The sequence below is a fragment of the Pyrus communis genome, chromosome 9 (genome assembly GCF_963583255.1).
Source record: "Pyrus communis chromosome 9, drPyrComm1.1, whole genome shotgun sequence".
Classification (NCBI taxonomy): Eukaryota; Viridiplantae; Streptophyta; class Magnoliopsida; order Rosales; family Rosaceae; genus Pyrus; species Pyrus communis.
Window position 1 is genome coordinate 2630205 of NC_084811.1, and position 14384 is coordinate 2644588.

The following is a 14384-nucleotide window of genomic DNA, read 5'->3' on the forward strand; positions in this document are numbered from 1 at the left end:
ACAGTCTCCAGCGCACGACGTCGTTTCGATGTTTTGTGGAAAAATTTCATTTATCGTATGAAATTGGTAGCCTATAGATTTAAGTTTTCCTGCCCATTTCATACGCATGATATTTTCTTTTTCCCATAGCTTCTTTTCATCATGAGGAGTTGAATTTAGGGAGACATAAAGGGATGACAGATTACAGGCCATGTGAATCATTCAGCCTTTATTTACCTCCAAATTCGCTTAAAAAATAGTGTTTTCTGCACACATTTTTTGTTTTCTACACTCCTTTTTAGTTATTGTGGAGCAAAAAATAATCAAGAAAATTATGAGTGGGATACATGAATTTTTGGTGAAAATGACAAAATTACCCTCAAAGCACATCAGAATTCTTACACGCATGTAATAAACAATAACGGCTCAATTAAGAAAGAGTCAAAGAAGATCAAATTTGTATTTATTCAAATCTCTCTCATCACTCCTTATCAAATCCTTATTCAAAAGGTAACTCCCAATTTTTCTATTTAATTTAGAATTAATTATCATGTTAATTGCAAAACATTATTTCATATAATATCTTACAATTATTCACACAAATTCACCATATATGGCCGGCCACTCCCTTGTAAATAGCCATATTCTCCTACTAAAAAACAAACCATTTGCTACCCACAAACTCCTATCCACATTCTTTTCAGAATTCTAATTTTGGCATCAAAGATTCTTCGGCCAAATCATCCCCCCCCCCAAAAAAAAAATCATCGTGTGGCCTTAATCTTAGATGTTATTATTTTGCAGGTGCATTTTTCGTCAAATGAGAAGACGACAGAAATTTGTATCCACAGTTATGACTCCAAATTCTTATTTAAATTGTTTAATTTAATAATTAAGAAAAACATTTGTGCAAGAGGTGATTAAAAAAAAGAGTGCAGAAGCGTTCCATCATGGGTGGTAAATTATACTAATAACTAAACAGTCGCATAGTTAGCTTCAATCTTCCGCCAAAACCCTACATTGTCCAATAATTTCAGGTTCAAATGCATCTCTGCTTTGGGACAGCTTGGTATTCAACAAAATTAAGGCAAAGCTTGGAGGATGCGTTCGTTTTATGCATCCGATGCTTCACTCTTGTCCCCTGATGTCATGGACTTCCTTAGGGTGTATATTTGCTATCTTACCGCATACAATTTAACACAAGTTTACACATTTATCATATCCTGAGCTTCATCACTGACTAATGGTTGCTTGACTTTTTAAAGATTAAGGTCCTTTAGCTTCTTAAAGAATATACTGGTGTTACTAAATAATCTTATAAATCACGCGCGTCAAAATTCACTTATGAATTTCCGTAGCCGGTTACAAAAAAAAAACCTTTCTTTCTTTACAGAAATAATACTGGTAGATGTCCCTGAAATGAACTACACCTCCGAGGACAAGCCCCATCCTCGCGGTGAAATCTGTGTCAGGGGTCCCATCGTTTTCCAAGGCTACTACAAAGACGAGGTGCAGACGTACTTAACTTGCATCTGTTATGATTATGGTAGTTGGTAGATACGAAGTTTAGTACTATTGAGTCTACCCGACTGTCCACTTTGATTGGACGGGGAAGAAGTGATTGACGCCGATGGCTGGCTGCATACTGGAGACATTGGATTGTGGTTGCCCAGAGGCCGGTTTAAGATCATCGATCGGTGAGATGATCTTACTAACGATTACATTTTATATTTTTACAGATGCAATTTTAGTTGGTACAGAGACTGAACTTCTTAAAAGGTGTAGGGTTTAGGATACCTAATTAAGTAGACTAAACTCAACAATTAAGGTTCTATAGCCCAACACTAATATTATGATTAAATGATATTACTTTTTACTTATAAATAATTCGACTCTTACATGAATGACGAGTTTGATAACAATTTATTGTGGTTGACCAATTGTGTGGTTTAACCAAAATCGTTCATATACTTTCGTCAAATGCTGTCGTGGTATGGAACCTTCGTAGAATTGACTCAGATGTATGAACAACCCTCAGGCTACATGAATGACGAGTTTGATAACAATTTATTGTGATTGACCAATTGTGTGGTTTAACCAAAATAGTTCATCCACTTTCCTCCGATGTTGTCGTGGTATGGACCCTTCATAGAACTGACTCCGATGTATGAACAACCCCCCCCCCCCCCCCCCCAGTCATACAATATTGTTAATATAATGTATGTATGCAGACCCTTTAAGGGAAAGGATCCTCATTTTTTTCAAAAGAGGGAATTAGTTATGGGACCCCCTCCACAACGAACTTCAACGATCCTTGAAAAAATTCAATTCAATACGAAATAATTTGCCTATTTAATTATCACGATGGAATTTTAATGTTTCTTAGAAAACAAAGTATTCGTCAATTTCTTTTTAGTCAATTAGATGCCTCAAATATTTGTGATTTGGCTACTTTTTTGCAAGAATAATCTATGAGGTACAAGTTGAAAAATAAAGATCCCTTCCCTGGCTTCCTATATGTATGTATGTGTGTATGTGTGTGTACACATGCATTAATATTTGGCGTTAGGTAGCTTTCATGATGGACTCCGAGGTACGAACAACCCCCAGTCTTACAATATCGTTAGTATAACGTGTATGTGTTTATATACTCTATGAACTAATCTTGCATCATCAGTTCGGATGTGACATCCCACATCGTCCAGGGAAGTGATCCTTAAATGTATATTCTCATCTCTACCTAGCACGAGGCCTTTTGGGAGCTCACTGGTTTCGGGTTCCGTAGGAACTCCGAAGTTAAGCAAGAAGGGGGCTAGAGCAATCCCATGATGGGTGACCCACTGGGAAGTTGCTCATGAGTGCCCAAAAACAAAACAGTGAGGGAATGGTAAGCCCAAAGCGGACAATATCGTGCTACAGTAGTGGAGCGGGCCCGGGAAGTGATCCGCCCCGGGTCGGGATGTGACAATTGGTATCAGAGCCTAACCCTGGCCGTGGTGTGCCGACGAGGACGTCAGGCCCCTAAGGGGGTGGATTGTGACATCCCACATCGCCCAGGGGAGTGATCCTTTAATGTATATTCCCATCTCTACCTAGCACGAGGCCTTTTGGGAGCTCACTGGCTTCGGGTTCCGTAGGAACTCCAAAGTTAAGCGAGAAGGGGGCTAGAGCAATCCCATGATGGGTGACCCACTGGGAAGTTGCTCGTGAGTTCCCAAAAATAAAACCATGAGGGAATGGTAAGCCCAAAGCAGACAATATCGTGCTACGGTAGTGGAGCGAGCCGGGGAAGTGATCCGCCCCGGGCCGGGATGTGACATCGGAGATTGGACATCTTCCTCCTCCTCCTCTAGTTTGCTTCTCATTTTCTTTTCTTTTATTGATACTAGTTATATATAGTGCTTCCATCAATCTTTATTTTAGTTAGTTGGTCGAGGCAGTGCCCATATACATCATGGCTGCTTCAAGTTCAAGACAAGACATTGAAACCTTGGCAAAGATGGAAGAGGGGGCTGGCTCATGATCATGAGCACAATGTGGAAGATATCGAGATGGCGAACCATGCATCAGCACTACATGGAAGATATCAAGACGACGAACACTGCAGGGTGTTCGGGCAGGAATTTCGCTGGGAAGGGTTCCTGGCTCGAGCACACAGCTCCCTAAGGTGTTGACATTTTGGTTGACTGTTGAGCTCTCGCTTGCTTGTCGGGCTGCAAGAAGAGGGCAAAGTTAGTTATGGAAGGTGCCTTTGTCGGGCCTTAGATGTAAGCCAAGAGGCTCGCAATCAAAACTAACTTAATGCTAAGGCATGCCACTGCCATCTATGTATGACAGATGTAGAATGAGTGTATTTAAGCCGATTACTTGCGCCTCAAGTTATTCTGACTTCTCATCATCAAAGGATTGTCATGGGTGGGTTAAATCCACATTAAGTTCTTTTCTATGCCTTGAGATCAAGGACTTTTGTTATCTTGTATGCTTTTAAAGGGGAGGGGTTCATATCTGATCAAGGCATCAGTTTCATTTACTTTTACGATAGTAGTGCTAAGTGAACCGGATCTAAGAGTTACTAGAACTTTGGATTATCAAGAGACCGAAAATAATTGGCATATATATTGAGGGATACATTATAACACCAAATCTATTAATGGAAAGGCAAAATCAAAGAGAGTGGGCAAGATTTCATCTTGTCAGGTAAGGTTAAAGCGTCTTGCAATCCTTTTTCTTTGCAGTTACAAAGGGTTGAGTAATAAAGAAGGATGAGGGGTAAACAAGTTTATACAAGAAAATCGATACTACAACATTTGGGGAAGGTAGCATAGCTAATAATCTAGACAAAAGATGGTTTTTGTAGGGAATGATCATGAAAATGACTGAGATCTGGGGCTGATTACAGCTTCTAGATGCAAATCTGGCTTGAGAGCAGAGTTTGTATGTTTGTTTATTTGATTGGTTGAGTGTTCTTGTCTCTGGGCCTTCTTCCTCCTTTATGGATGAATTAACTCAACTGTGTTGTTTCTGTTCTTGTCCGAAAGTAACTGAAGGGTAATGAATCATCAGCATTTTTACATGTTCTGCCATCCAAAAGTACTTTTGGGCTGGAAGTAGGAGGATTTCCATCGGTTATCACTTCTCTTGTAAGCACCTAGTCGTTGCATTTAATGGAGGCTGTCATTTTGTCTTGAGATGGATGACCTGGGCTTGACCCTAGGCTTCGGCCAAACCTTCTTTATTGAGCTCATTTGGGCTTCCTTTCCTTTGAAGCCCAAAGTTTAAATATTAACCCAAGCGCAGGGCAATGGAACCAGGAGGAGGGGGAGAAGGAGGAGGAGGAGAGTATTGACAAATGCATGGATCCTGAAGTATACGAGCATGCAGCAAATCTCAGTGATCCAAACTATACAAAACCAGAGAGCTCAGTGTAGAAATCTCAGTGATCCTGAAACCTTTCGAAAGCGCAGAAACAGACAGAAAATACAATTGGGGTAAGGTTCGGAATCTAACCAGATGGGTTTTGAGAGGAGGAGATCCGTGAGGCGGATTGAAGCCGAAGCTTGGTTCGTGTGTTGTGGTTTTTCTCAAGTCGAGGGCGCAGTGAAAGGGAAAGTTTGCAGGTGAGGAAAGGATAACGATGAAAGCAAATGGAAAACGAAGGGATTTTTCATCCCTTTAAGGACGTGACAGCACCACGCCCATTTCTCTCGTTGCAGGAACCCCGCCAACTACCAGCTACGGATACATTCGTAAATTCACTGTTCAACATAAAAATTAAAGCAGGTGTGAACAGAAAAATATTATTTCCTCCTTCTTTTAATTGTTATTACTTTGTTAGAACTGGTGGTTGACCTAAGAAAATAAAACAAAATAATGACTTCAATGTTCGATCATGAAGTATGAACATCTTACTGACTGTATGACCTGATCTTGCATCATCAGTTCGGAGTCGGACATCTTCCTCCTCCTCCTCCTCTAGTTTGTTTCGCAATTTCTTCTTTTCTTGGTACGAGTTATATATAGTGTTTCCATCAATCTTTATTTTGGCCAGTTGGTCGAGGTAGCGCACATGTACACCATGGCTGCTTCAAGTTCAAGACAAGGCATTGAAACCTTGGCTAAGATGGAAGAGGGTGCCGCTCATGATCATGAGCACGGCGTGGAAGATATCGAGATGGTGAACACTGCAGAGCAATGGAATTGGGAGGAGGAGGAGGAGAATATTGACAAATGCATGGATCCTGAAATACGTGAGTATGCAGCAATTGTCAATGATCCGAACTATACAAGTCCAAAGCTCAGGTTAGAAATGTTCAAACAGAGAAGCACCCTTGGGAATTACATTATTCACTTGGCTTCAAGTGTGGGCGATCTGGAGAGTGTCAAACTGATAGCCGAGCTACATCCGTCGCAAGTCCTGAAACAAAACAATGAAGGAAACCTTCCACTTCATTTAGCAGCATCCGCCGGACATCTATCAACGGTCTGCTTTCTGGTGGAAATTTCCCAAACTAACAATTATAATCTACTGGTTGAGAAGAATACGAGAGGGAACACCGCGTTGCATGTTGCCATGGAAAATCACCAACAAGAGGTGGCTAAGTTCTTGATTAATAATGACGAATCGAGGTTTTCTCCAAATATGTATGGCAAGACTCCCTTGTCCATGGCCGCTGAAGCTGGGAATGTTGAGCTCTTTAAACATATGATATTTGGCAGACCTAGTTGGTTGCCCCTTGACAAGTTTCCTGAGGAACGATGGGAAGGAAACTCAGTTCTGCGCGCTGCCATTCTAGGAAGGAACAGAGGTAATTTCTGTGTACCACAAATTTTGTTTGACCTTTTTTTTGTTGAAATTATAAGGGAGCTTAGTTCGTCAGTGTTGTATTATGTCTGAGTTCCAAGTGATTCGCGCCAGGTTAATACGGAACATAGTTAATTTCTGACGAACATCCATTCTTTCTGCGTTTCACTTTTATATATAAGTGTGTTAGACCTAGTCCTCAGTCTGTTAAGATTGGGTCTGTTCTGAAGTGTTCCGAATCTGTTTGAATTATTGTTTATCTTGTATTTCTGTTTTGTACGTAGTTGGATAGGTTTAGGTTTGTATATTTGTTTTTCAAAGTCTCCATGTAAATAGGGATTTGAATCCCTGAGTGTAATCTTCGCATGACTATAAATACATGCAGCCCTAGCTTGAAGGGTATGCAAAAAGGTGGAACGTGAATATCTGCTAAGTCAAGTACTCTCTAGGTCTTGAGTTTGTACAAAGTGATGTTAAACACACAATGTTATGGTTCACCACTTCTATTAGAGGTTGTGTTTAGCAGGTATGTCAGTTTTGAGTGCCGAAATAGCATTGTTGTTTCCTTTTCTTCACACAACTATTCGTAAAATTCTTGTAGAAATCATAAACATAGTCCTGCAATGCATTTCTTCATCTCTAGTCGGGGCAACGGATGAACAGGGGATGACTCCTCTCACACTTGGGGCATATATAGATGACTTTGAAACTGTTAGCACCATGCTAGCAACTGTCGGAGGTTCAGCTGCCGCAAACAAAGAGGACAAAAATGGCTTCACTCCCATACATTTGGCTTCCAGAAAGGGCCACATCACGATTGTTGATTTACTTCTCAAACATTGCCCACCGCCAAGGGACTTGCTTGACAAAAACAAATGGAATATTCTTCACACGGCAGTTTGGCATCGAAGAGACAACGTGGTCAAATATATTCTTGGCAGGTTCGAGTTTCAAGTGTTGATTAATCAAAAGGATAAATTTGGAAACACTCCTCTGCATTTAGCCGTATGGCAAGGGTACCCAAAAACTGTCAGCATTATAGCATCAAATAAGAGAGTTAACTTCAGCGTTAGGAACAGTGCAGGCTACTCAGCAATGGACATTGCACGAACGTCCTTGATGGGCGAAAAAACCTTGTTTCTTCTCCGGGTAAGTAATTTCCTCAACACATTTTATTTCCTGAACGAGTGCAGATTGAATTTTCTCAGTGTTTCCTTCTCCTTGCAGCCTCTAACGGTCATGGCCTTGACCTTAGCAAGTGCTTCGCGTTCTCCACACAAGAGTATTTCTTCCAAAGTAAAGCCAACGGAAGCTAATTATTTCAACGTCACCAAGCAGAGGGGAGCATTTCTTTCTGTTGTCCCCGAGTACGCTAGTAGCCATATACAGACTAATCTCCTACTGGTGTCGACACTCGTAGCCACTGTAACCTTTACTGCTGGCTTCACGATGCCAGGTGGATATATGAGCTCTGGAAGGGACGAAGGCAAGTCAACTTTGGTTACAGATTGGCTATTCCAAACATTCTTGATATGCAACACCATAGCAATGTATAGCTCAATCACTGTTGCAATTGGTCTTTTGTGGGCACAGACGGGTGATATGAGTTACGCTTGTTCAAAAGTTGGACTACCAATTTTAGGCTTGGCTCTTTCGATGATGCTTGTGGCGTTCATGGCTGGTGTTGCTTTAGTAACAAGTAACCTTACTTGGCTTGCCATATTCGTTGTCATCACGGGTTCAATCTTCCTCGTCATTGTAATACTGTTGCTTGTTCCATTGATCATCCCGATTTCTACCAAGCATCGCATTACATGTTTCGTTTTACGTTGTGTCTTCCATATGTTACTGAACATACCCAAGTATGACGATGTTGACGATTGATTATGAAAGAAGATTGAACTGTGGATTCGAAATCAATGCTATGGAAAGTTACAAAGACAAAGCATGTTGAGTAGGGTGTGAGAAGTAAGAAGGATCTTTGCATGTCCTTCATGTATCTGTCTGTATTTTTCATAAATGCAACGCGTAGGACGACTGTGGAATGCCAATAACAATCTCTTACTTAAATGGAATATTGTGCTGAATTAGTTTATGAGTGCTTGGAATACAAAAGTACGTTACTGAATTCAATTGAACAATTTAATAAATTTGATAAATATCACTGCCTCCGGAGCAAAGTATGTACAAGGTTATATATTTGATCGGCTTATCGTTGTGGCTAGCTACTATTCTTGTGTACAATATGGGAGAAGAGAGAGAGAAACTGATGGATAGAAATACGAATCACTGCTTCACAAGCGGCCTTGTGTTGTCCCAGCCCAAAGCCATTGACGAGCAGAACCCTCCACAAGAGAGGAGACCTGTGAAACCTTAAGGTTAGTTCTAATATCCAGACTGAATCTGGAACGACTTAATTATACAGCAAGACAAAAATAATTCTATACACGCACAGACGCGCACACCCGACCTGAGCCTTTTATTCAATATACACATAACCCCTCAAGCCAAAACGGTTTCCTGATCTGTACTGTGACATTCCACATCGTTTAGTGAAGTGATCCTTATATGTATATTTTCATTCCTACCTAGCACGAGGCCATTTGGGAGCTCACTAGCTTCGGGTTTCATAGGAACTCTGAAGTTAGGCAAGTAACGCGCGAGAGCACTTCTATGATGGGTGACCCACTGGGAAGTTCTCGTGTGAGTTCCCAGAAACAAAACCCTGAGAGTGTGGTCGGGGTCCAAAGTAGACAATATCGTGCTACGGTAGTGGAGCGGGCTCGGGATGTGGTGGACCCCGGGCCAGGATGTGATATGTACTAACCAAGGTTTCAAAAGACGTTAGACGCTAGTCGGGTGACGAGCTGAGGCCTAGAGCCTAGGCAGATTTAAGTAAATCTATTATATTTCGTGTAAATAAATGTCTATTTATACTTAAAATATATATAATTTTATTATGAACTACAAAATAGAATGACATATATATTATAAAGTATTGAAACATAATGAAAACATGGGAACATGCATATAATGTGTATTCATTTACGTATTCAACAAGTCTTTTACAATTTATTGAAAAAAATAAAATGCAAAATGAAAGTTATCTAGGCAGTTTAGGTGGGCGCCTCAGCAGGTCTAGGCATCATTTCTTATTTTCAAATGTCTAGGCATTAATAAGGACGATGATCAACCGTCTTGCGCCTAGGCAAGGATTCTTAGAACAGTGGTACTAACCTTCTCCCAAACTTGTGAATGGTAATCATCAAGGCAATCAAACTCCGCAGCAGAAAGCAAAGATAAGTCTGATCATTTTAGCATGCATGGTAAAAACCGTATGGAAAGAAAAACCATAGAAACCAGCCCCTTCGCCCCTTCTTTTAAGGACGAATAACTAAAAGTTGTAGGGGCGGTTCTAGCTCGGCATGTAGAAGTAAAACCATTCCAACACCAGAGCAATGCTAAAGGTAAAAGCCAATGTGAAGAGGGTGATTGCTCTACGTCAAATTTGGTTTCTTAGTCTGAGGGAAACTAAAAGGTATTCCAGCAGTAATGCATTGGTTAACCACTCGCTGAAAAAGGTCACACACATAACCAATTGAACTACTAGGTAACCAAAGCATACCAGAATCGGGACAAATGTGAGTTTTTCAAATCCCAGGTAGCCAATTCCTCCAAAACGATTTGGCCTGCCGACTTCTTTCACAACAAGGAGATTCTGTATGAGGATGAACATGTGAAATAGTATGGAATAACAATCATGCAGCTCCCACACCATGCCCAGTTCCTACCACAATTAAAGGCAACGTAAAAATAATTTAGCTCATCTCAGAAAGGAAAAAGTTTATGATAATTTGATAGAAATTCAAGAAAAAAACCGTGTCGAAAATCCAGTCCTATCTTCCAAAGGGAAGATCGAGCAAATGCATCTAACACAAAACTGGGCGTGTTTTCATGGAATGCTGCCTCATCAAGAGCTATATGACCCTGCAATTGCAAACTTTATCAGAAAACTCAAAAGACAATCGGATCTCAAATGCAAAAAATTAGTCAGTACGAGGAGTCGAATACTCAAGTACATTAATTGTGTACCTGAAAAACTCGGGTAAAGCATTCTTTTTGTCGCGAGGTAGGTTCACCAAAATGTACGGTCCTAGTTATGTCAGTGACTCAGTAGTAAGCTTGGGAATATAAGAGCATTGTTGTGCAACGGAAGCGGATTGACTGCGGTACCGTCGGTAAAGATGATATGGGAAAATTAAAGCAAAGATAAACATAGAAAATAACAAGAAGAAATTTTGCATGGTTCGGCAATTTGCCTACGTCCACGGGAGGGAGATACTCACTTTCACTAACAAGGGAACATGTGAAATACAAGAAGAACACTCTTTAACTCTCAACCTCACTTCCCAATAAAATCCCAAATACACCCTTGTTGGTTTTACTCACAAACCAGACTATAAAACCAAACCACTCACTCACTCAAGCAAAACCTTATTTCTTGAAACAAACCAAGAAAACTAGAGAAGCCAAAAATGTTTTGCTTATTTCATGTTGCTTTGTTTCAAATATAATTTTGCGATGCTTGACACTTTGATGGAAAAAGCCTATTTATAGGCTTTGAGAATGAATCACTATCACAATTTTTTCTTCCCAGCCAAGCACCATTTTGTGGTCTAACTTATGACTTAATTTTCTCACTTAATACAATATTAAAATTGAAATGTGCTTGTCTCGTCATTGCCCATAATAAGAAAAAACTTGTTTTGTTTAATCAATAATGACATTATTAGAAGTCATCTGTCTAACAAGCATGCATGTTTCTCTTTGGTAATAAAGGTAAATAGCGGGGCTCCGAACCGGAATTCTTCTTTCGGAGCTCCGAAGATGGCTTGGCGGAGATGGAGAGGTGCAATTTCGGATAGTCAAGAGCGGGGCATTTGGAGAATGTCAGTCTGCATGTGTATACACAGCGTAACGACATGCCGTTTCCTTCTCACCTAAGAGCTCCAACGAAAAAGCACACCCAAAAAGTCGGACCTCTGCTTTTTTTTTCTTCTCCCTCTCTCTTACTTTGTCGCTTTACTTTCCAGTTCTACTCCGCAGATCAAAAACCAACCGAAATCCCAGTTCAATTCGAACTCCCCATTTCCCGAAAGCTTCAAGCTTTTTTCAATGGTGACCATCACAGAGGAAGACGAAGACCAACACCGCCGCGACCCGAAACCGAAACCGAAACCGAAACGGTCGTCACCACAAGAGATCAAGCCAACTCCACCACCAAAACGCACTTCGCCGCCGCCAAAACCACCGCAAAACTCTCAAAATCCATTCGCTTTCTGGTTCTACTTCACTCTCACTGTCTCTCTCGTCACCGTCGTCTTCATTTCTCTCTCCTCTCTTTCCCCGCAAGACCCGAAGTCTTGGTTTTTGAGCCTGCCAGCCGCTCTCCGCCAGCACTACTCCAAGGGTCGCACCATAAAGGTACAAACTCACCCGAATCAGAACCCGGTTGAAGTTTTTTGTACTGAGAAAGGTTCTGTGGGATCGGAAAATGCTGTTATTGTTCATGGGCTGGGACTCAGCTCCTACTCTTTTCGAAAAGTTGTTAAATTTTTAGGGTCCAAAGGGGTTCGTGCGGTTGCGTTTGATTTGCCCGGAAACGGGTTTTCGGACAAATCGGTGGTGGAGGTTGGAGAGGGGGAAACTGGGATTTTAGGGAGGTTTTGGAATATATATGGTGAAATTCAGGAAAAGGGTTTGTTTTGGGCATTTGATCGGATAATCGAAACAGGGCAGATGCCGTATGAGGAAATCGAAGCTCGGGTTTCGAAACAGAAGGTTGTGAAGCCGATTGAAATGGGTCCTGAGGAGATTGGTAAGGTGCTGGGGCAAGTAATTGAGACGACAGGTTTAGCTCCTGTGCATTTGGTGTTGCATGATTCAGCTTTGGGGATGGTTGCCAATTGGGTTTTGGAAAATGTGGGATCGGTGAGGAGTGTAACGCTCGTTGATACCTCACCCAGATCGACGGGTGCTTTGCCTTTGTGGGTTTTGGGAGTGCCAATGATTAGGGAGTTTGTGCTGAGGTTTTCACATGCTTATGCTTGGTTGGTTAAAATGAGTTGCTCAAGGGGGATTGATGTTTCGGATATCGATGCACATAGACTTCTGTTGAAGGGTAGGGATGGGACTAGGGCCATTGTTGGGATGGGAAAGAAGTTGAATCATAGCTTTGATATAGCAGAATGGGGGGGTTCGGATGGATTGAAAGGTGTGCCAATGCAGGTGCTTTGGTCTAGCAGTTGGTCCAAGGAATGGAGTGAAGAGGGAAACCGTGTTGCAAGTGCACTTCCACAGGCAACTTTTGTCACCCATTCCGGCGGGCGGTGGCCTCAGGTGAGGATTCGATATATTCATGAACTACAGCTTGTTTTTCTTGTATGTGACGGGGCTAAAAATCTCAATATTTAGGATACGTTTGCCTAGGTCTTGGTTTCCTTGGAATAATACTGTTAAAAATTTCTATATGGTGGAAATTATGAAACTTATTTAGCGATTAAACTTGTTTCCAGGGGACACAAGACAATGTCCCTGTTTGGTTGTGAAATTGACTTTGTAGTGCATGTCACTAGAAATTTATGACTTAAAGTTAAAATTGCTGTTAAAGATTACGATATAATGGTATATTCACAAAGGGCATCGGTTGCTGGGTGGAGGAGGCTAGCTCTTGGACAGCCGGCCGAATCAATACAACCAGATGGTTCTTGCTTGAACATGTAGTTGCGCGGTTTGTGGAAGGATTTATACCTATCTTACCAATGTTGTAGTCGATAGGTCAGGATACCTAGTGTATTGGGACAATGTTGTTAGTGAAATAAAAAATATTTAATGATTTTGCCTACTTTATGCAAAGGAGTTTGATTTTACTTTCCATTTTTACGGACCAACTTCGTCCTTTGTTGAACAATATGCCATGTAGTTCAAGAAATCGCTCTGTTTCGAGGTCTTCTCATCGCCTGTTGTGGAAGTTTTAATAAGCTGTTCTATTTATTTGGTTGATGCAGGAGGACGCAGCTGATGAGGTAGCTGAAAATATTTCTTATTTTGTGTCCTCATTGCCTGCAACTGTCAGAAAGGTTGAAGAAGAGCCGATCCCCGAGCATATTCAGAAAATGCTCGATGAAGCAAAAATCAGCGACCATCATCACCATGACCATGGTGACGGGCATGACCACCATCATAGTCATGGAGCTAGTTATCCTGATGCGTACGGTCTTGGCCATGGTCATGGATTGGCAAGTTGATGAGTTTTATTGTGTTTTCAACTTTTTTCCCAAGTCACCATGCGGTTGAGGTAGAAAGTAGATTCAGGCCACTGGATTAATCCTTTTGCTCTGCCATCAACGCTTGGAAGTTTTTATCTAACGTAGAATATTCCTCGATCAGCCGACCCCACTTAGTGGAATAAGGCACTGTTGTTTGTTTGTACAATATTCCTCGATGAAGACGTTTGTTCTGCTGAATCTTTCAAGCTTGTGATGTATTGTATTTTGTATTCTGAATTTAAGAAAGGAAGCTGGTTGATATGTATGATCAAATATGATACTTCTCTATTTGTATATGTAGTAAGAGTGTAAGACCTCTCATTCTCCCCCTTCTTTCTAATAACGTATATTCATTATATCAATTTCATGGTCAGAATCGTTCAACTTCTTAATCTTCGGTTGAAGATTATTTCTAGAAAATATCATTCTAATTGGAGATCATTTAGACTTCGAAGTGTATGGAAGAAAGTGATGATGTGAGTACCAAGTAACATATTCAAAATGAATTGTTGATTTACTTTATACATTTGAACAACTAAACGCTTTCTAATTTGGAGAATAAGTTCAACGGTCCAATTATAGAGTTATATGATGAGGATACGTTATTTGTAAAATATGAGATGTGCATTCCCAATGGGGGAACATAAAGTATTATTGTTTTGCATATGTATACCTTGTCTTTAGTTGAATCCTCTTTCTCCCTATAATTTCCCTTTGCCATTCCTTTTTTCCCCATTTAGATTTTCCTCCACTTTATACAATGGGCAAAGAAAGTT

At 40.8% G+C, this 14384-nt stretch overlaps 2 protein-coding genes across 2 annotated transcripts; both read left to right on the forward strand.

Annotated features, from left to right (window-relative positions):
• Nucleotides 1-5554: 5554 nt before the first annotated feature.
• On the forward strand, nt 5555-8164 carry LOC137744879 (protein ACCELERATED CELL DEATH 6-like). Its single transcript, XM_068484688.1, has 3 exons — nt 5555-6284; nt 6882-7429; nt 7508-8164. Exons 1-3 carry the CDS (start codon nt 5555-5557, stop codon nt 8162-8164), a joined length of 1935 nt encoding a protein of 644 aa, XP_068340789.1.
• A 3205-nt stretch (nt 8165-11369) lies between these two features.
• Nucleotides 11370-13896, forward strand: LOC137744843 (protein AUXIN RESPONSE 4-like). The gene is made up of 2 exons (XM_068484652.1): nt 11370-12679; nt 13348-13896. The coding sequence occupies exons 1-2, from the start codon at nt 11456-11458 to the stop codon at nt 13585-13587; spliced, it is 1464 nt and encodes a 487-aa protein (XP_068340753.1). The 5' UTR covers nt 11370-11455; the 3' UTR covers nt 13588-13896.
• The last annotated feature ends 488 nt before the right edge of the window (nt 13897-14384 follow it).

Excerpts from the sequence above, each read along its gene's own strand:
- LOC137744879 (XM_068484688.1), top strand. The coding sequence starts at position 5,555 with ATGGCTGCTTCAAGTTCAAGACAAGGCATTGAAACCTTGGCTAAGATG. Across the intron at positions 6,285-6,881 it reads CATTCTAGGAAGGAACAGAG|AAATCATAAACATAGTCCTG; the intron begins GTAATTTCTGTG and ends AAATTCTTGTAG. Across the intron at positions 7,430-7,507 it reads AAACCTTGTTTCTTCTCCGG|CCTCTAACGGTCATGGCCTT; the intron begins GTAAGTAATTTC and ends TTCTCCTTGCAG.
- LOC137744843 (XM_068484652.1), top strand. The coding sequence starts at position 11,456 with ATGGTGACCATCACAGAGGAAGACGAAGACCAACACCGCCGCGACCCG. Across the intron at positions 12,680-13,347 it reads CCGGCGGGCGGTGGCCTCAG|GAGGACGCAGCTGATGAGGT; the intron begins GTGAGGATTCGA and ends TGGTTGATGCAG.